Source organism: Diospyros lotus, chromosome 8, assembly GCF_014633365.1.
Source record: "Diospyros lotus cultivar Yz01 chromosome 8, ASM1463336v1, whole genome shotgun sequence".
In the NCBI taxonomy this organism is placed as follows: domain Eukaryota; kingdom Viridiplantae; phylum Streptophyta; class Magnoliopsida; order Ericales; family Ebenaceae; genus Diospyros; species Diospyros lotus.
In genome coordinates, this window is record NC_068345.1 from 32,303,135 (window position 1) to 32,324,539 (window position 21,405).

Consider the following 21,405-nt stretch of genomic DNA (forward strand, 5'->3'; position numbering starts at 1 on the left):
TATCAAGCCTAGTGTGAAACAAGTATATCAGACGTCTTACAAGCCTTTGGTATCTTCCCTTATCTACTGGTCGACTATTAGGATCAACTCCCAACTTGCTGTTAGGCTCTACTGGCATATTAGATCCTTTTCCTCTTGATACCCCTGTCTCAACTAACAAGTCCAGCACATATTTCCTTTGGGAGAGAAATATTCCAGCCTTAGAATAAGCAACTTCAATCCCTAAGAAATACTTGAGGAGACTATCAGACCTCGAGTTCTGATTAGAAGTTCTTCCGAGTTTTGGGAAGAAATTAGGCGGGAAGAAGGGAATTAGGAAGATAGAGAAAGAGGGAGAATGAGAGAGAGATTGGAGATTGAATTGGGAGGGAAAGGACTTGTGAGTTAATCTTCACATATCCCCATCCTCATGATTAGCTTTTTATTTATAGGAGTTGGTTACACTAGAGACTTCCTCTAACTACCTTTCTAGAATCTCCAAGTGGCCATGTGCCAAGTAGGTGGCCATGTGCCAAGTTGCTAATTACAGTTATGCCCAAACCCCTTAATATCCTGCTATACCATTCTAATTACATACCAGCCCTTGGGCTGTGATAGAGACCAAGGTCTTTAATCTCTAATTCCTTGGCTAACTTGTCCTTGAGAATCTTCTGTTCCTCGACATCATTCCCTGTGACTATTATGCCGTCTATATATTCCAATAGAGCAATAACCTTCTCTTTGTCCAAATGCTTGAAGAAGACTATATGATCACCCCTGCTTCGGTGATATCCCATACCTGTCATGGCTTTGGAAAACCTATCAAATCATGCTCTGGGGGACTATTTGAGCCTATAGAGTGCCTTCCTTAGTCTGCACACTTGCCCTGCTTCCCCTTCCTGAAATCTAGGGGGCAACTCTATAAAAACAACTTCTTCCAAATCTCCATGTAGGAATGCATTTTCGACATCCAACTATTGTAGGCTCCATCCAAAATAAGTTGCTAATGATAAAAGAACTCTCACAGTTGCCATCTTTGCCACAGGTGCAAATGTCTCAAGATAGTCTATGCCATATGATTGAGTGTAGCCCTTAGCGACCAATCTAGCTTTGTATCTCTCTAGGGTTCCGTCAGCATTGTATTTAATATTGAAAATTCACCTGCAACCAACTGGTGTAACACCCTGTGGTTGAGGCACTAAGTCCCATTTATGATTCTTCTTCAAAGCTTTCATCTCCTCCAACATGGCTTGCCTCCGGTCCGGATCTTTTAGATCCTCATCAACTAACTAGGGCTAGGTTGTTCTACCTTGAGGGACCAGGTGAATAGGACAAACAAGGGCAGATTCCTCTTGTGTCGTTGCTGAATCCAACAAGGATCTAATGTAGCTGCACCATTACAGATTTGGTCATCCTTATTTTCTTACTCTTAAAATGATGTTTCTAGAATTGTCTAAGGGTCTAAATGTCAACAGTTTTCATTGTGTCGTTTGTGTGAGTTTTCAAAACATAAAAGAGTTTCTTTTGTTTCATCTAATAAAAGGACTAGTTCTCCGTTTACCTTAATTCACAGTGATATTTGGAGTCCCTCATCAGTTCCTAATATTTCTGGGGCAAGGTGGTTTGTCATTTTTGTTGATGATCGCACTAGAGTAACATGGCTATATCTTTTGAAAACTAAAACTGAAGTTAGTAATATTTTTCCTACATTTTATAATATGATTAAAAATCAGTTTGGGATAGGTTTTAAAAGGGTTAGATCGGACAATGCCAAGGATTTCTTCAACCAATCCCTATCTGTTTTTTTCCAACATAAGGGTATTATCCATGAATCATCTTGTCCTTGCACTCCTCAACAAAACAAAGTGGCCAAGAGGAAAATTCGGCATCTACTTGCTATTATTCGAGCGCTCCTATTCCACCATAATGTTTCTAAACATTATTGGGGAGAAGCAGGCAGCCCTAACAACTACTCTTCTTATCAATAGGCTACCCTCTCAAATCCTTGGATCTTACAGCCCAATTCAGCTGTTAACCAAATCCCTTCCTAATTGTCATGTGTCTACTCCAAGGTTGAAACCCAAAGTGTTCGAATGTATCTCATTTGTCCATATTCCCGATGTTAATAGGGGTAAGTTGGATCCTTGAGCTTTAAAGTGCATATTTCTTGATGCTCATCTACTCAAAAGGGCAATTGGTCTTATCATCCCCCTACCAAGAAGTTCTATGTGTCAACCGATGTCACCTTTGTAGAAGGAGATTCTTATTTTAGTAAGTTTGGATCAAAGGCAATCTCCCATTCCTATTGGTCATGATCTGCCTTTTTTTTTTTCCCAACCGCTAGTCCAAAGGATTCACTGGGCATGACATTGGGGGAACCTGTTTCAAGTACTCCTCGATCACTAAAAATATACTCAAGGAAAAAATGGTCGGGCCTCTACGCCTATGCAAGTCACAACACCTGAAACAAACCCTACTTCTATAGCTAACAACACCAACAATACCATCAGCCCAGCTTGCACATCTTCGGGTAACCCCATTGCTGAGTCTTTCATACCTAAAGATGATAACTCTACTGCAAATGTTAACCCTACACCCGAACCAGCACCCTCCAACAGTGACCTTGATAGACTTATTGCCATTAGGAAGGGTACTAGAGCTTGCACTCAACACCCCTTACATTTGTTCCTATCCTATTCCAAATTATCATCCCCTCATAAAGCCTTTCTCACCAACCTTCATACCATCCCTATTCCAAAAAACTTTTCCGAAGCAATAAGGAACAAGCATTGGAGAGATGCCATGGAAGCTGAAATGGCAGCCCTAGAGAAGAATCAAACATGCGAACTTGTTCCATTACCCAAAGGGAAACATCTACTAGGCTGCCGATGGGTATACACAGTTAAGTCTGATGGATCTTTAGATCACTACAAGGCGCGGCTAGTAGCTAAAGGGTATACTCAAGTGTATGGAGTAGATTATTTAGACACTTTTGCCCCTGTTGCTAAGTTGAATATATACAGTTCGAGTTCTTCTATCCTTAGCTGCTAACCTAGGTTGGCAAATGCATCAGTATGATGTCAAGAATGCATTTCTACATGAGGATCTTGAAGAAGAGGTTTACATGGATCCACCGTCTGGTTATGACTCCCCAAACCAAGAAAAAGTGGTGTGTATGCTTAATAAAGCCTTATATGGCTTAAAACAGTCACTACGGGGCATGGTTTAGAAGGTTCACAAGCGTAATGCTTGGCCAAGGCCATAGGCAAAGTCAAGGAGATCATTCTCTTTCTTCAACACTTGGCCACATGGGGAGTAACCATACTTATTGTTTATGTTGATGATATCGTTGTTACAGGCAATGATGAGGAAGGCATGCATAGACTAAGGGAATACTTAATCCGTGAGTTTGAAATCAAAGATTTGGGATGTTTGAAGTATTTTTTGGGCATAAAAGTGGCACATTCAACAAAAGGTATTTTCATTTCCCAACAGAAATATATCATAGACCTTCTAACTGAAACAGGAATGCTAGGGTGCAAGGCAATAAATACTCCCATGAAGCCAAATCATAAGTTGGAGAAGTTCTAGAAAATGGTGTGGTTGACAATGGATCCTATCAAAGGCTGGTTGGAAAGCTCATTTATCTAACTCAAACTCAACCAAACATAGCTTATGCAGTGGGAATCAGTTTGTTCATGCACAACCCAAGAGAGACTCACTTGAAGACAGTTTATCGAATGCTTCACTATTTAAAGGGAACACCTAACACTTGGGAAAGATCTTTTGTTTAAGAGAGGCGTAGCTATGACCCTTGAGGCTTACACGGAGGCTAATTATGCAGGATCTGTTGCGGATAGAAGATCTACCTCGAGTTATTGCACTTTTCTATGAGGCAATCTTGTAACATGGAAGAGTAAGAAACAAAATGTGGTGGCTCAGTCAAGTGCAGAAGCTAAGTTCCAGTCTATGGCCTTAGGAGTGCGTGAATTGTTATGGCTAAAAATCTTGTTGGATGATCTAAAGGTCCAATGGTAGGGTCTCCTGAGGTTTTATTGTGATAATAAGTTAGCAATAAGTATTGCTCACAATCCAGTTCAACATGACAAAACCAAGCATATTGAAGTGGACAGACATTTCATTAAGGAAAAATTGGATAGAGGGTTGATTTGTACTCCATATGTCTCCTCAAATGATCAATTGGAGGATGTGCTAACAAAGGGATTACCTTCAGCTGTGTTTCAAAAGTTTGTATGCAAGATTAGAATGGATTATATCCACTCACAATCTTGAGGGGGAGTGTCAACAATCGGTGTCAGTCAATCAATCAATCAGAGCAAGATTCTATCAATCAATCAAAGTGAGATTGGAATTGACGTCATTTCCTTTTTCTAGAATAGGAATGCATATATTGTTGTATATCTTTCTATCTTTGAGTTGTATCCTAAGTTGTATAGTGTCCAAAATAGATTTAGAAACTTTCTTGTTTAGTTTTTAGGAGCTTCCTAACTTTCCAGGAAGATTGTTTATATATTAGCATATATCCCATTGATTTAAATAAGATTGAAGAATTATTTTTCCCATCCTTTAACAGGTCACCCTCGTCTGCTATAAGATTTCAAACCCCCTATAAAATATGGACAGGTCATAAGCCTAGCTTAGATCACTTAAGAGTGTTTGGATGCTTAGCTTATGCCCATGTTAAGCAAAGAAAGCTAGAGCCTAGGGCAAAGAGGTACCTGTTTATAGGATATCCTTCTGGTGTGAAGGGTAATAAGCTGTGGAGTTTAGAATCAGGTATGCCTAGGACTATAATATCTAGAGATGTCACCTTTGATGAAAATTCCACTATTAAAGACATTAAAATAGATGATTCTAAGGATGAGGAAGGGAATCTAAAGGCTGTGAAGTTGAACAGCAAGAAGAACCTTTGAAAATGTCTTAGACAGCCCTATTGACCAGGATCCATGTAATACCCCATGTTCGTATGAAGTTGCCACGTAATTTCGATAAGTTTAAGATACCAAAAAATTGATTTTATAGCAATTTCAGGTACCGAATCAACTACAGGGAATGCCTCGAAGTGAAATTGTCTAAAGAAAATGATATGGTCTCGATATGCGTTCTGAGTTAGGATTTATGGTATCGAAAGAAATCGGATCTGGAACAGTTTTCGATACAGCTAAAATACAGCTACTAATTAAGCTGTAAAATCGAATTGTCGTAGGGGACTCCCGAAAAATCAATGGAACCCTAGGGGGGCTCTGGTTTTGCGTAAGAATCAACCCTTCAGTGGTTTCGAGATGAAACGATAGCTCGGTGAGGACATTGGGGCGAATCGTCTTTATCGAGTAAATTTGAAATTATTAATTTTGCATTTTCTGTATTAAAATGCAAATTAATTCGATGTTTAAGGGTATAATTATAATTAAGGAATTGCTCAAGTGAAATAAAGATAAAATTTGAGATTAAATGTATAAATATCTTTATAATATAGTGTAATATATAGTTATATATATAATATATATATGTGTCTATATTCATGGGCGTGAAGCAGTGGCTGCAAATTGAGTAAATTGGAGGCAAGCAGTGAGCCAAATTGAAATTTAAAAATGCAATTGGAGAGTGAGTGGCAGAATCAAAATTAGAGCAGTAAATCTGGATAGGTAAGGAAGCAATATTGGCATTAAATGTGATGTGTATGCGTGTGCGTGGAGGCCATGCCTCTACAAATAATGGCAATAAATGAAGTATTTCACACGCAAGGAAGATTTTGCACACCAAGGAAGTATGGGGCGGTGAGGCGAGGGAGTGATCGAATGCCTATAAATAGGCAAAGAAGTTAGCCGATTGAGAGCGAGCGAGAGAGTAGAGAGAGAGAGGCCGAGAGTAGCAGCTTGCTGCAGCCATGGCCGCAAGCTCGAGCGATGAAGGGGCGACCAGCGATCAAGGGCGAAGTTGCATCGGGGAAGGAGAGGCTGAAGAGGCGGTAGAGATGACCGGGGGGCGCGGCTATAGCAGCCGCAAGGCTGCTGTTTCAGCAACCAGGCGCAGCAATGGCTGCTGGCAGCAAACAGGGTTGCGAGCAGCGATTGGGCGCGAGACCGGGGTGCTGCGCGAATAGCTTCCAGCAAGGCCGGAGATCGGTGCTCGGCCGTCGGGAGGCACCAGCAGTCGGCAAAGGCGGCTGCAGCTCGTGGGCAGTGGCGGGCGCAGGTGCTGGTTGCAGGCGCGAGGGAAAGAAGGATGAGAAGAGAAGAAGGAAGAAGAAGAAGAGAAGAGAAGGAAGAAGAAAAGAAAGAAGAAAGAAAGAAGGAAATGAGAAGAAAGGAAAAAGAAGGAGTTGCAGGAGCAAGGGAGATGGGAGGAAGGAGGAGGAAAAAGAAAAAGAAAAGAAAGAAAAAGAAGAAAAAAATTAGAAAAAAATCTCGAAAAATAGGATTTGGTGATCTGCTAATATTTCGGAGATTTTGGGTGAGAAAAGAGTTCGGGCACGCATTTCGAAGATATGGCACGCATACCGAGGAAGCCGGAGAGGTTAAGTCGAGGTAAGTAAAATTTCATAGAAAATTCCAAAAATTCAAGAATATTATTTTATGAATTATCGTAGTGAAATATTTGAGAAAATATTTTTAAGAATATTTAGTTTGGATTTATTGAGGAAAAATAGGAAGAAATAGAGAGAAAATTAAAGAAAATGCCAAAAATTATGAAAAAATAGGTTTTAATGTTTATTTAAATAATTATGGTGATTAGAATACTTTGAGGCTAAAGTTGAAGAGACTCGTGCAAATTTTGAGGTTGGCACACAAATCGAGACAAGGCACGGATATCGAGATAGCCCGATAAGCTTGAGAAGGTAAGTGGTACCCCCCAATTAAAGTTAGTTTTATGGAAAATGGTTGGGTTGTAAGTCATTTATGTTCCTCGAAAATGTTTTCATCATATTGACATGCCCTGATATGTATCCATCACGTAGACTGCATACATGACATGACTATGAAATGCATAAATGCACGTTGATATCATTGATCACTCACATTTGAGGCCGTAAAGAGTACGAACTGGCACCGCTACTTTACCAAGGGTGCACCCATACACCTCGGTTTTGAAAGAGGGGGCCGCAAAAATAGTAGGTAACATAAGGGGTGCAATTGACACATACGAGGTAAGATATTGCATACACACATGATATAGCATTATGTACCTTTACTTAGATGATCCATCATCTAACTTGGGCTTTGCCCCCTGGAATATTCAAACGTTCCAGGTGGAGATTGTAGCAGATACAAGGATAAATGAGGCATGAAATAGCACTTAGCAGAGTGCGTGAAAAAATGAAATGTATGTAACGTAGCCCTGTATTTAAGTTCTACTACTTTAGATTCTGAACGTTTTGAGAAATGTTGAAGATGTAATAATTTATTTATGATTAATGTTAAGATATCAGGTTTCGATCTTTGTTTCCGCATTTGATGTGTATAGTGATTCTCTTTCGAGATTAATGTATGGGAATTCTGGGACGGATTCGAGGAATGATGTGGTTTAGCTTTAGTGTTTGAAAGAAAAAAATTTATTGTCCCGGAATTGTCCCAATTTACAACGCGCCCGGGAAAGCGGGGCGTTACAATCCAGATTATCAAAGAGAGAGTAAAGGGTCATCTAGTATAGACAGTGAGCAAGGCCATGAGAGATACAATGTTGCTAAGGATAGGCAAAGTAGAATTAGTAGGCCACCGGTGAGGTATGGATATTCAGACTTAGTCTCCCCTATGCACTATCAAGTGCAATCGAAGAAGCTGGTGAGGAGCCTCTTACCTATGAAGAGGCAATGCACTCAAAAGACTCCAATAAATGGCTGGCAGCCATGCAATCTGAAATGAAGTCACTTGGGAAAAATAAAACTTGGACTTTGGTGGATAGACCCTTAGGGAAAAGGGTTGTAGGCTGCAAGTGGTTATATAAAATCAATGAAGGTGCTGGAAATGATTGTAAACCTAGGTATAAAGCTAGGTTAGTGGCAAGGGGTTTTACTCAAGTTCTCGGAATAGATTTTGTTGAATTGGGAGTGCTGGAAATACTCAATCTTGGCCAATTCACAACCACACACACACACACACAGTGTACCCCACAATAGAAAATTAAGAACAGCAGAAATGAAAATAGAGTAAAAATGCGCAAACCACACAAGAAGACAACCGGTTTTATCCTGGTTCAGACCACAATTGTGATCCTACATCCAGCCTCTATCCCGAGAGCAATCCACTATGAAATCTTCAAAGAATAAGTACAAGAACCCACTCACACGAGTACAATACAATCGAGATTACAAAACACTGACTTTTCTCTCAATTTTCACCCCACTCAAATACTATCAGAATGATGCCTCAAGCGACTGCCCCCTGCCTTCTATTTATAGACAATTAAGGCAGACCATACAAGGAATGTAAAAGATTACACATTTCCTATTATACCCCTCATACATAAGCTACTGTTAGACTCATTCTAACTTAACTAATTCTGTCGCTTGAATATTCCGAGAATTCCCTTGATTCCGTCTAACTCTTATAAGCTATACTCGATGCAAAACACAACAGATTTTAATGAAGTATTCTATCCTGCGGTGAGGCATACTTCAATTAGAATCTTACTTGCCATAACAGCACATCTAAATCTTAGCCTAGACCAAATGGATGTTACCATTGCCTTTCTTCATGGAGAATTAGAAGAAAGCATTGTGTAATGGAGCAGCCAAAGGGGTTTGAAGTTAGAGGAAAAAGAGCGCAAGTATGCTTGCTAAAGAAATCCCTCTATGGATTGAAGCAATCCCCTAGGCAGTGGTATAGAAAATTTGATTCATTTATGATAGTCCAAGGCTTTAAAAGGAGTGCATTTGATTCCTGTGTGTATTTCAACCATATGTCTAATGAGATATCTACATATCTTCTTCTATATGTGGATGATATGTTGATTGCAAGTCAATCAGTTATAGAAATTCAAGAATTTAAAGCTGAGATTAAAATCAGTCTTTGAAATGAAAGAATTAGGAGAAGCTAAAAAGATATTAGGCATAGAAATAAATAGAAATAAGCAGCAAAGAAAGCTTGTATTGTCCCAAAAATCCTACCTAGATAAGCTGGTTAAGAAGTTCAATATGCTTGATGCAAAGGATGTATCAGTCCCCTTTGCTCAGCATTTTAAATTGTCCCATGAGCAGTCACCCACCGATGAAATGGGCATTAAGCAAATGAGTAAAATCCCTAACTCAAATGCAATTGGCAGCCTAGTGTACAGTATGGTCTGTAATAGGCCGGATTTAGCCCATACTATGAGTGTATCTAGCAGGTTTATGGCAAATCCGGGTAAGGCTCACTGGAATGCTGTAAAATGGATATTTAGATATGTTAAAGGAACAATCAATATGTCCTTGGTTTATGGTGGAGCAAAATTAGAAGAAGAGCCTTGCATTTTAGGGTTCACAGATGCTGACTATGCAGCAGATTTGGATAGGAGAAGATCATCTACAGGTTATGTTTTCCAGCTATGGAATTCAACCATAAGCTGGAAGACAAATCTGCAGCATGTGGTGGCTCTTACAACCAATGAGGATGAGTATGTAGCTGTTACTGAAGCTATTAAAGAAGTCCTTTGGCTGAAAGGAATTGTTAGTGAACTACTAGGAAGAAATGTAAAGGCAAATTTTATGTGTGATAACCAAAGTGCTATTCACTTGGCCAAGAATCAAGCCCACCATGAAAGAACCAAACACATTGATGTAAGGTATCATTTCATTAGGGAAATTCTTGAGAAAGAAAAGTTAACCTAATAAAAGTTGCAGGTGAAGAAAATGCAGCAGATATGTTTACCAAGGCTGTTCCCTTATCTAAATTCCAGCATTGTTTGAAGCTTCTTAATGTTTGTTTGCGTGAATGATCAGGTTATCATGCAGGACCTAAGGAGAGCAAGATCAAGCTTTGAAGGATGGACTGTACTCAAGGCAAATGGCGGAGATTTGTTAGAATGTTTGCCTTGAGCAAGCCTAGGATTCAGTGAAGCAGTCAATGTATCAAGCGGCTGGTTTAGTTAGGCAGTATAATTCTAACGGAAATTCATTTAGTTGGGGGTAAAACCGGTAATATCTAAACCAATTATATTGTATAGATTTATCCTCCCTCTTAGTCTATAAATAAGAGGCAGGGGGTAGTTGTTTGGCATGCATGATTTAGATGGATGAATTCTGTGCGAGAGGAAAGGCTATAAATCAATAGCTCTTTGTAATCTTGGCAAGATCAAGAATTGTACACGTGTGATAGGCTGGCTGTGTACTAATTCATTCGTATTCAAAGGAAGGCTGCTCTCGAGAGGTTTGAAGGCTGGATGTAGGATCATTCAATCGAATAATCTGAACCAAGATAAAGTCTTGCTGTCTCCGTGTGGTTTGATTTATTTTCTGTATTTCGATTAGTGTTTTGTTGTTCTTGATTGATCTGTGTCATCTGTGTGTGTGCAAGTGTTTCAAATTGGACTAATTGTTATTCCAGTGCTCCCAGGTTTAACAGTCTCTACTAAAGAAGTCTGTGGAGCCTAATGTTACCATCAGTCCTGACCTACCCCTATGGATGAAGACATTGAAGTTGAAGTAGAACCACAGGCCATTGTGGACAAGCGGGTAATTCATCAAGGCCCCCTACCCCTCACTCAAGTTCTAGTGCAGTGGACTCACTTGCACCCGGATAACATGACATGGGAATACCTACTGCAACTGCTGAAGCAATTTCCGCGAGCAGCTCAACTACCCACCTTCCTTGGGGACAAGAAAGACTTCAAGGGAAGGGGATTGTCACAACCCTAAGGGTATTTTTGTAATAGAGACTATAGAAGAACAAGCAGTTACCGCTTTAGCCACTTGTACCTATTCGGTTATGTCATAACAACCAAGGGTAGTAGCCTATAAAAAGGCCATGTAAGGAGGATGGGGATGGGGATCATGAATGAAGAGATCAATTCTTTCCCTCCTTTTCTCTCTCTAATTATCCCTCCTCTTTCAAATTCTCCCTCCACTTTCCTCTCTATTCTATAATTCCAGAATTGGCCAAGCCTTAAATCTGAGGCGTAACAAAATCCTTCTCCAACTAATGAGCCAAATGTTCTTGTTAAATCTGCCACTGAACATATTCAAGAATTATGTGCAGGGGGGCAGAAAATTCTATTAATTCGCTTCAACCCTCTGATCAGCCCCTTAAAGCCTATTTAAGGAGACCTAAAATTTCTTCTCAAATCCAATCATCTGAACTGAATGCAGGTTCTAACCTGAAAGAAACTAGAAATGAGGATGATCTTGATGTGCCTATTGCTACAAGGAAGGGAGTAAGGTCTTGCACAAACCATCCTATCTCGAACTATCTTACTTTTGCTAAGATATCTACAAAGCATAGGGGAGTCACTGCTTTAGTTGATGAGGTAAAAGTCCCAGCAAATATACAATAGGCTTTGGAAAATCTGGAAAATCATAAGTGGAAAGAGGCTGTATTAGAAGAAATGGACGCCTTGGTTGACAACCAAACTTGGGACATTGTGGAGCTACCTAATGACAAGAAAATAGTGGGCTGCAAATGGATATTTCCAGTAAAATATAATGCTGATGGAAAAATTGACAAGTACAAGGCAATGTTGGTTGCACAGAGCTTTACTCAAACGTATGGAATAGATTATGAAAAAACTTTTGTCCCTGTAGCTAAATTGAATTCCATTAGAGTATTATTGCCTATTGCTGCAAATCTGAATTGGGAACTTCACCAATTAGACATAAAGAATGCCTTCTTGAATGGAAGTTTGGAAGAATAAGTTTTCATGCGCATATCTCCTAGTTTTGAATCATTTGAAAATCAAAATAAGATATGCAAACTAAAGAAGGCCCTTTATGGTCTAAAGCAGTCACCTAGGGTATGATTTACAAAATTTAGAGCAACTATGAAGAAGCTTCGCTATTAACAAGGCCAGACTAATCACACTTTGCTTATCAAGCAAACAGAAAATGGAAAATCAATTCTAATCGTATGTGGATGACATGATTCTTACAGGAGATAATGCTACAGGAATTCAACAACTAAAAGAGTGTCTACAAGTTGAGTTTAAGGTAAAAGACCTTGGAACACTTAAATACTTCATTGGCATGGAAGTAGCAAGGAGTAAAAAAGGTATTTTTATCACTCAAAGGAAATTTACCCTAAATCTTCTCACTGAAATAGGGAAAATAGGGGGTAGATCTAAAAGTACTCCTTTGGAACAAAATTGGAAAACAAGGAGCACAAAGGCTGATTATCCTATGGACAAGGCAAGATACCAAAGAATGGTAGGAAAATTAATCTATCTATCTCTAACAAGACCATATATTGCATTTAGTGTGAGTGTTGTAAGTCAGTTTATGTATGCTCCTACACAAAAACATCGAGATGCAGTAAATCATATTCTCAGATATCTCAAGGGTACACTAGGAAAGGGCCTATTGTTCAGAAAATGTGACAACTGGGGAATTGAATGCTATATTGATGCAAATTAGGCTGGAGATGTTGAAGACAGTAAATCTACTTTAGGATACTGCACTAAATTATGGAGAAACCTAGTTACTCAGAGGAATGAAAAGTAGTCAGAGGTAGTTAGAAGCAGAGTAGAGAACAATTGCCCAAGGACTATGTGAATTGATCTGCTTGGAAAGACTGTTACACGACTTAAAGATATCATGGGATGCACCTATGAAGCTATACAACCAACAGCAAATCAACTATTAGTATAGTTCACAATCCAATTCAGTATGATCGGATGAAGCATATAAGGATTGATTGACACTTCATCAAGACTAAAATTGAAAAAAGAACAGTTATCCTCTCATACATTCCAACTCAAGATCAAGAGGTTGATATTCTAACTAAAGCTATATCGAAGCCAAGTTTTGAAGTATTAATTAGCAAACTGGAAATTATTGATATCTATTAACCAGTTTGAGGGGGAGTGTTGGAATATTGAGAAAAAGAGGGAAAATCAAAATTTTGAATAAGGACGATAATAAGAGATAGGGTTGGTTGGAGATACAGAAAGATTACAAAAGATTAAATTGATAAAGGGATAAGGTTTCTAAGAAAAAGGAGGCGGTTGATTACAAGTGATAATTCGAGGTTTAATGATAAACTTTATCCTTTAAAGATATTCAATTTTTCCAGTTTCTTAGGAGATGTTGTAGAAGAATTCCTGTATATATAAGTTCAATAAGATATTGAAGCAGATTTCCATTTAATCAAGTAATTCTCTTTTCTCTCTAATCGAGTATTCATCCTAAGTTACCCAACTATTCCTTCAATTTACTCCAGAGTAAACTGCTTCAATCAGCAGTTTTTTGTTTTGTTCGGTATTATTGAAAGAAGCATGCCAAGTAGAAACCAGGAACACAACAAATACATCATAAAAAGTAGACCATAATTCTTGGGGCATCAGACAATCTTCAACTTGACAAATACAATTAACCAATATGGTTTTCAATTAACTTGTACCTTGAACCATTATAGGTACCACATAAAAAGTTTTCAGCTTCAAAAGCACTAACTATTGATGCCATGACTGAGAAATGTAACATCTAATCATTAATAAACCTGAACCATTATAGGATTTGGCCCTGATGGAGATATATACACAGAAGGCCCAGCATTCACAAAAGACTCAGCCTGCAATATACATACAACAGTTAAAGAGAAACCCATTCCAAACTAAAAACCAAAGTATGGAAGAGGATGGGCACTTACTGGAGATTGTCCCATACGCAGTGTCAGAATTGTCCGGCCAAGCTCTAGCAGAAGAGCACCTATATGGTTTATTGCAAGTCCTACTTGCATTGATTCAGTCTGAATTTGACCCCTTGCTGCCGGATCAGTAGAACTAACCTCTTGTTCCAGACGTCCTGCAATATGCTACCATGTTGCAGCATAGTGAAAAAAATAAAAGTAGTATCAGAAAAGGTTAAGAGCACACTATGTTTATTCAGCCATTTTCAAGCACTACTGTATCAACAGCAAGACAACATCCAATTGCACAGACTGCCTCACAGGATAATCATCCTTCTCATAAGTACTTTTGGAAGACACTACTGTCATATAAATATATTTAGCCAAGCAATGGATCATCAACTACCTCCAATATCAATTTCAATTTGGCATAAAATCAACTAGTGAGACTTCATGGTAACCAACAATTTTATAAGATAAAAAGATTTATCTTCCTTTCTTTTTGTGATAACTAAAAGTAATATAAAATGGAGACCAGACCACCTCAATGGAGTAAAAAAACATGCCAGAAAACAGCAGAACCTATCTTTGTACAACAGAAAATGTCATCCAAACTGCACAAAAGTATGCAGGCAAAAGGGTGTATCCTCTCATCCGTAGAGAGGGAAAACAATGAAGGTTCCTTTCAAACAATGCATAAAACTCTCTAAAGCCTTGAAATCTTTTTTTTTTCCCTTGCACTCTAGATAAATCACATGTAAAAGAAAAGAGGAGTTAACTATGACATTTTTTTTAAGTTCTTTCATTCCCTTACCCCATACATAAGGTAGATAAACAGCTGAAGTTGCAATTGTAAATGATGAAAAGGCTAGTTTTGCATGCTTAATTGATAGAAGAATTTGCCGTGTAAAGGAATGCAGCAATAAGGTGCAACCATCTTCGAATGGCTAGAGTGCATTGCTTCAACCACTATTTGTTCTGAACATACACTCTAAAGTTGATACCAAGTTATTTCCAAATATTTCAGCATTTATAAAGGGCACCTTTGGTGCACAAGGCTCCCTGCTTTGCAAGAGTCAAGGGAGGTCATTTTATATGAAGCCTTACCCTTGCTTTTCCACAACTCAAACCCATGACCACCAAGTCAGAACTCATAAGCATTTGTATATTCTATGAAAGAGATAGATGACCAAGAAAAACTAGGTGGCAGACTCTTAGGTATGATATGAGTCATAAGGACTTCCCAGAATTGATTGTCAAGCTAGAATTCAAGTAGTCACCCCACATAGTGGGATTAAGGTTTGATGTGTTGTTGTAACTGAACCTTGGCTTGTTGAAACAAACATCAAAATGTACATGGAAATTAAATCACATCAACATTTTTTTTTTTTTTGACATATACATAATCTTAAGAAACACGAACTCGAGCCTCTACTTCTACTTCATCAAGAGAATCCAGTAGTCCAAGCAGTAAGCACTATTGGTATCCCAGTATCCCCTATGAAACACGTCCCATCATAAAATTCTGAATTTTCTAAAATATCATTAAATATTAAAAAGATAATTGATAACATGTAAAAGTATTCTCTTTAGTAAACTCAAAAGTAAAGGAGCCAATCAAAAACCAATTCCTTCAATACTTCGATTCAAGAAATCAACCAGGAGCCAAAGAAACAGTGATACAAATCAGACAAACATCACAAGTTCGTAAAGAAACCAGGTATTAACCAGAGTTATTAAAGGCGAGCCTAGGCGTACCTTGGGCTTAGGCACGCTTGGGCTTTTTTAATTATTTTTTAAGTTTTTATTTTACTATTTGTTGCTTTATTTAATTTTTTACTGTTTAAGGTTTAAATTTACTATTTCAACTACAAATTTGACAATGAGTAAAAGAGCTACTACTTCAAATGCTCCAATTAAATTTGAACTACATGGAGATTTAGGAGGAGACAATGTAGAAGAAGATATTAGAGATGATGCTTCTAATGATGAAAATATGGAAATGTTTGATTTTGATGATGAAGATGATTTTTAGATTATTTAAAATGAATAATAAGTTAATCTTGATTAAGATTTAAGACCTATAAATTGTTTTAAGATTTAATTTAATTTGACTTAAAGACTTTTGGATTGCATCTTTTGGCATTTTTTATTGTTCTTTTCATTAGTATATGTTGAATTTTTTAATTTCCTTGATAACATGCTTGTGAATATATTATTAGAACTTATGATCTATTTTATACCTTATTCTTCAACTAGGATATATATTTTTCATTTTTTTTTTTAGTTAACATGCACTTAATTCCATCAGGTGTGTGCCTCGCATTAGGCTCCAACACCCTTTTGTGCCTTGGGCCTTTAATAACACTGGTATTAACTCTTCCATTACGTGCATCCTTTCTTCTTCTCCTTTTTTTTTTTTTTTTTTTTTAGGGAGGGATGTTTCAGGGGTGCACAGAACAGTAGTTAAAACTTAGAGCACCACATCCTTTCAGCATTCCTTGTCAAGATTAGTACAAAATAGGTTAAGGGCTTGGTTAGGTAGCTAATGCACTCAACCGTGTATAGAAACAAATGTATATAGGATTAAAAAAATTCAATTAGTTGCCTGCAAGCATGGTTGTCAAAGGAAAAAGATGCACAAAGAGTGCTAGGGGCCTAGGCGTGAGGTGAAGCATGAACCTCATGTGCATGAAGCACATGTTTATTGCAAATGCTTATAAAATACTTTTACACCATTATTTTCAATATGTACCTAAGAGGTAATTGCAAACTCATAAAATCGTGAATGACAAATAACCAACACTATAACGAATGTCAGATTATGATTCTGACAAGAGAGAGTTTTCTTGCAATTCAGTAAGGATTGCGTGGGAACCAGCGTATTAAGAAAGAGAAAAGAAGAATAAGGGGAGAGAATTGGAGAAGAGTGAGAGAGAAATTGAGAGGGAAAATGAATCAATTATCTTTCCAAAGTTCCTTTCTCTAGACGCGAAGGCTGGTTATATAATACCCAAACCTTGGCGCCACTATTTGGTTACATTTGAATTAGGCCCATGTGTTATAATTACCAACCTAATTCATATTACTATAATATCCTATATCCTCCCCTTATTACATACTAATCCCATGACAATCCCCCCGGCTAGAAACATTACTTGTCCTCAAGTAATTCATAGGAGACCAGCAGCCTTGGGAAACTATTGCAGCAGGTTAGGGAGATATTCCCATGTGTTGTTTTTTGGGTGCAAATTGGACTAGCGAACCAACACCTCGATGATAAGGGCCTGCTGTCGGTAGATGATTCTTCTGTTGACTATAGCTACTGGTTCCGCTTCTTGGCGTGCTGGTTGTATAGCAGTGGGTAATGTAGAACTGACAGGATGGCCGCCGCGGGAGGGTTTTAGGAGTGACACATGAAACACAGAGTGTATATGAGACCCTTCTGGCAATTGTAGTTTGTACGCCACCTACCCGACCTTGCCAATTACTTCAAAAGGCCCATAAAATTTGGGACTCAGCTTCGAAACTGTCTTAGGAGCCAGAGTCTTCAATTAGGCTTGTCGCAGCTTCAGATACACCCTATCTCCCACAACGTATACCCGTTCACTTCTCTTTCTGTCCGCATATTGTTTCATTCTATTTTGTGCAGTGGCTAGTTCCCCTCGTAAGGTCTGTAACATTTGCTGCCGCTGAATTAAGTAATCATCCACTATGGCCACTTGACTGTGGCTTCCACTCAATGGTAAGAGAGGTGGCTTGTACCCGTATAGGGCTTCAAACGGTGTCACCTTCAAGGAGGAGTGTGAAGTGGTGTTGTACCACCACTGTGCGAGGGAAAGCCATTTGTGCCACCCCGTAGAATGCATTAAACTCATGCATCTTAAGTAAGTCTCCAAACATTGATTGGTCTGTTCGGTCTGACCATCCATCTCCGGGTGGTATGAAGATGACATGTGTAGCTGGGTACCGAGGGATTTCATCAATTCTTTCTAGAGGAGGCTGGTGAAGATTTTGTCTCTGTCCGATACAATCACTTGAGGTAGCCCATGCAATTTGCCCACCTGATCCAAGAAAACTCGTGCCACTTCTTGAGCAGTGAAGGGGTGGGCCAAACCCAAGAAGTGGGCATATTTGGTCATACGATCCACCACCACCAACATACAGTCCTTACCTTCTGACTTCGGCAGGCCTTCTATGAAGTCCACGCTGATATGGGTCCATGCTTGAGCGGGAATGGGAAGTGGTTGCAGCAATCCAGGAGGATGTATGTTCTCATGTTTGCATATGTTGCAAGTGTCACAGTCCATCACGTCTTTCCGTAATCCTTGCCAGAAGAAAAGCTGTTTAACCTTGTTGTAGGTGTTCTGTATTCCCGAATGACCCCCCACAGGGGAGTCATGCAATGTTTCTAGGATCTTGTGTCGTAGAGCCTGGTCCTCCCCAATTAGTATTCTATCCTTGTACCATAATAGCCCATTTGTCAACACATAACCTGGCTTGTTGTCTGGTGCCAAAATTAGTTGCTCCAACAACTCCTTGATCCATTCCCCTTTGGTGTAACTGGACGTCGCCTCTCGAAGCCAATCTGGGGTGATTGCGATGATGGCAACAGATGCTCCTTCTTCCACACAACGAGATAGAGCATCAGCTACTTTGTTCTCCTAGCCCTTCCTATACTATATACTGTAGTCAAGGCCCATTAGTTTTGACATGCCCTTTCGCTAAAGGTGGGTATGCAATTTCTGCTGTAGTAAAAACTTAAGGCTCTCATGGTCGGTTTTTATAATAAATGAGCCTCCTTCAAGGTAGTGTCGCCATTTCTCTACTGTGATGAGAACAGCCAGAAGCTCTTTATCATAGACACTTAGGCCCAAATGTTTGGGGGCTAATGCTTGACTGATAAAAGCCAACGGTCTCCCTCCTTGCACCAATATTGCTCCCACTCCTCCATCACTAGCATCAGTCTCCAATATGAAAGGCTGATTGAAATCGAGTAAATTGAGTGCAAGTACCGTACTCATGGCAGTTTTCAATCTCCTGAAAGCTTCCTCTGCCTTCTCATTCCAGCGAAATCCCTCATTTTTAAGTAACTCCGTCAACGGTTTACTTATAACGCCATAATCCTTGACAAATCTACGGTAGTACCCTGTGAAGCCCAAGAATCCGCGTAAGGCTTTCACGTTAGCAGGTCTGGGCCAAGCTGTCATGGCTGCCACCTTTTATGGATCTGTGCTAACTCCTTCTCCAGAAATGATATGACCGAGATACTCCACTTGGGATTGTGCAAATGCACACTTCAATTTCTTAATATACAACTTATTGAATCAGAGGATTTGTAGAGTAGTCTGTAAGTGCTCGAGGTGTTGGGCAAAGGAAAGGCTGTATACCAAAATATCATCAAAGAATACCAAGATAAATTGGCGAAGGTAGGGTTCGAATATTTGGTTCATCAGGGATTGAAATGTGGCTGGGGCATTGGTAAAGGGCATAACCAAAAATTCATAATGCCCTTGGTGGGTTCGAAAGGCTGTTTTGTGGATATCTTTGGGATGCATTCGGATTTGATGATATCCCGATCTTAGGTCAAGTTTAGAGAAAATTTTGGCGCCATGTTGTTCATCTAATAGGCCTTCAATAATGGGTATAGGGAATTTGTTCTTTATGGTTTGTGAATTGAGTTGGCGGTAATCAATACAAAATCGTCAACTTCCATCTTTCTTCTTTACTAACAACAAGGGGGAGGCATATGGGCTGGTACTAGGCTATATAACAAAAGTGTGTAGCATGCCTTTGATCATGCGCTCAATTTCCACTTTCTGTTTTGAGGGGTATCTATATGAATGGATGTTGATGGCCTCAGCATTGGGTTTGAGATTAATGGCATGGTCTATTATTAGTCTTGGGGATGGTAGAGACTTAGGTTCCTCAAACAAATCCACAAATTCATCTAAGAGTAAATTAAGAGAATCGGATTGAGTTACCTCCCAAGGAGTGTGCGTAGCCTCTATTGAGTTCAGCCCGCAATGCTCTTCATCATCTGCATCCACCCTCGTGTCCATGGCCTGTACTGAGAATAGTTGGGCTACTTGTGTCCACTTACTCTTGAACAACTTTTGTAGCCTTCTACCCGAAATCATCTTACATGTTCGAGTCTCCATGCTGCCGATCAGGGTCATTCTCTTTCCCCCTTTCTCAAATGTGACCTCTATCTTGTTAAAGTCGAAACAAATGGGGCTCACTTCTCTCATCCAATGCACACCTAGGACCATATCGCATCCCCCAGCTTAAGTAAGCGGAGATCAACTTCAAAGTCTTCCCCCTGCATCTGCCAACAGAACCCTACACAAGCAGATTTGCACAAGACCTTTTGACTGTTAGCTACAGTTACAGACAAGGGTTGAGTTCCCGTGAGTCTGCATTTCAGTGTTCTTGCTATCCCTTCATCCAAGAAGCTGTGAGTGCTTCCACTATCAATTAGAATCATCAAGCGGCTATCTCTTGCTTTGCCTTCCACTTTGATAATTTTATTGGTCACAACTCCCCTTAGTGCATGTAGGGAGATCTCTACCTTCTCCTCATCACCATCTTCTTCCACAATGTTACTATCCTCTTCCGCCATTTCTCCCACTTCTTCTGCCCCTTCTAATAATAACAATTGTCTTCTATATTGATGGCCAGGTGTGTACTTATCTCCACACCTGAAACACAGGCCTACTAATCTTCTCTGCTCGACCAATTGTCCTTGAAACAGTTGGGAAGGCATTGGTAGGGCCACCAATCCCCTACTGCCAATCCCCACGTCCCCCATCCCTTATTATTGGATGGTAAGGGCATCGTCTGCCATCCTCTAGTCACACTCTTCTATTTTTTTACCAGGGCCTCCACTGTTAACTCCTGCAATTTAGCGCATTCAACTGCTTGTTGGATAGTCTTGGGTTGGAACATCTTAACTGTGGGACGGACTTCTTCGTTCAAGCTACTAATGAAACTCGACACAAAGTAGCCCTCCGTTAATGTGGGATTCGATAGTAACATGAGAGCCTTCAGCTCCTCAAACCTCTGTTGATAAGCCTGTACTGATCTTCCCTATTTCAGTTTGTTAAACTCTTCTACCACATCCAACATTCCTTTCTCTCCAAATCGTTCACAAAGTCCTTCCACGAATTCTTCCCAAGAGCACTCTTCCTTCACTCAACTCCAACCTTGATACCATGCATCTCCTTCGTCATTGAGATACGCAGCCACTAGCATCACCTTCTGAGCTTCAACCACATTGTGCAGGCTGAACACCCTACCACAACGTCTCGCCCACCACCGTGGGTTCTAGCCATCAAAGAAAGGTATCTCCATCTTAGGCATAGGGAAGCCGATCTAGTGTGATCCGGTTCCGTAGCCTTGCCTCCTAATTCCCACATTCTCCTCTCTGATTGGTGGTTCGATCTCCAATTCCGCCGATCCTTCTGATCGAGAATTACCCCCGTGGTCATGTAAAATCGGCTCCGATCTATCCCTCGGAGGAAACTCAGGTGAAAGTCGTACCTGAGTTCGGCGAGTGAGCATCAAAACAAATTGTTGCATCTGATCTCTAAGGGCCTGACCCTGCTCCCTCATTTGCTCCTCTAACCTCGCCGCTTGCGACCTGCTTTCCTCT

At 39.7% G+C, this 21,405-nt stretch overlaps 1 protein-coding gene across 6 annotated transcripts in view; it reads right to left on the reverse strand.

Annotated features, from left to right (window-relative positions):
* LOC127807185 (ubiquitin-like domain-containing protein CIP73) overlaps nucleotides 1-21,405 on the reverse strand; it is a 49,056-nt gene that overhangs the window by 16,589 nt on the left and 11,062 nt on the right. For all 6 annotated transcript variants that reach the window (XM_052344849.1, XM_052344852.1, XM_052344851.1 and 3 more), the window contains 2 exons: nucleotides 13,773-13,937; nucleotides 13,623-13,694 (listed from right to left, as the gene is read on the reverse strand). In XM_052344849.1, coding sequence (XP_052200809.1) covers nucleotides 13,623-13,694; nucleotides 13,773-13,937 — 237 coding nt within the window. The remainder of the gene's footprint in view (nucleotides 1-13,622; nucleotides 13,695-13,772; nucleotides 13,938-21,405) is intronic.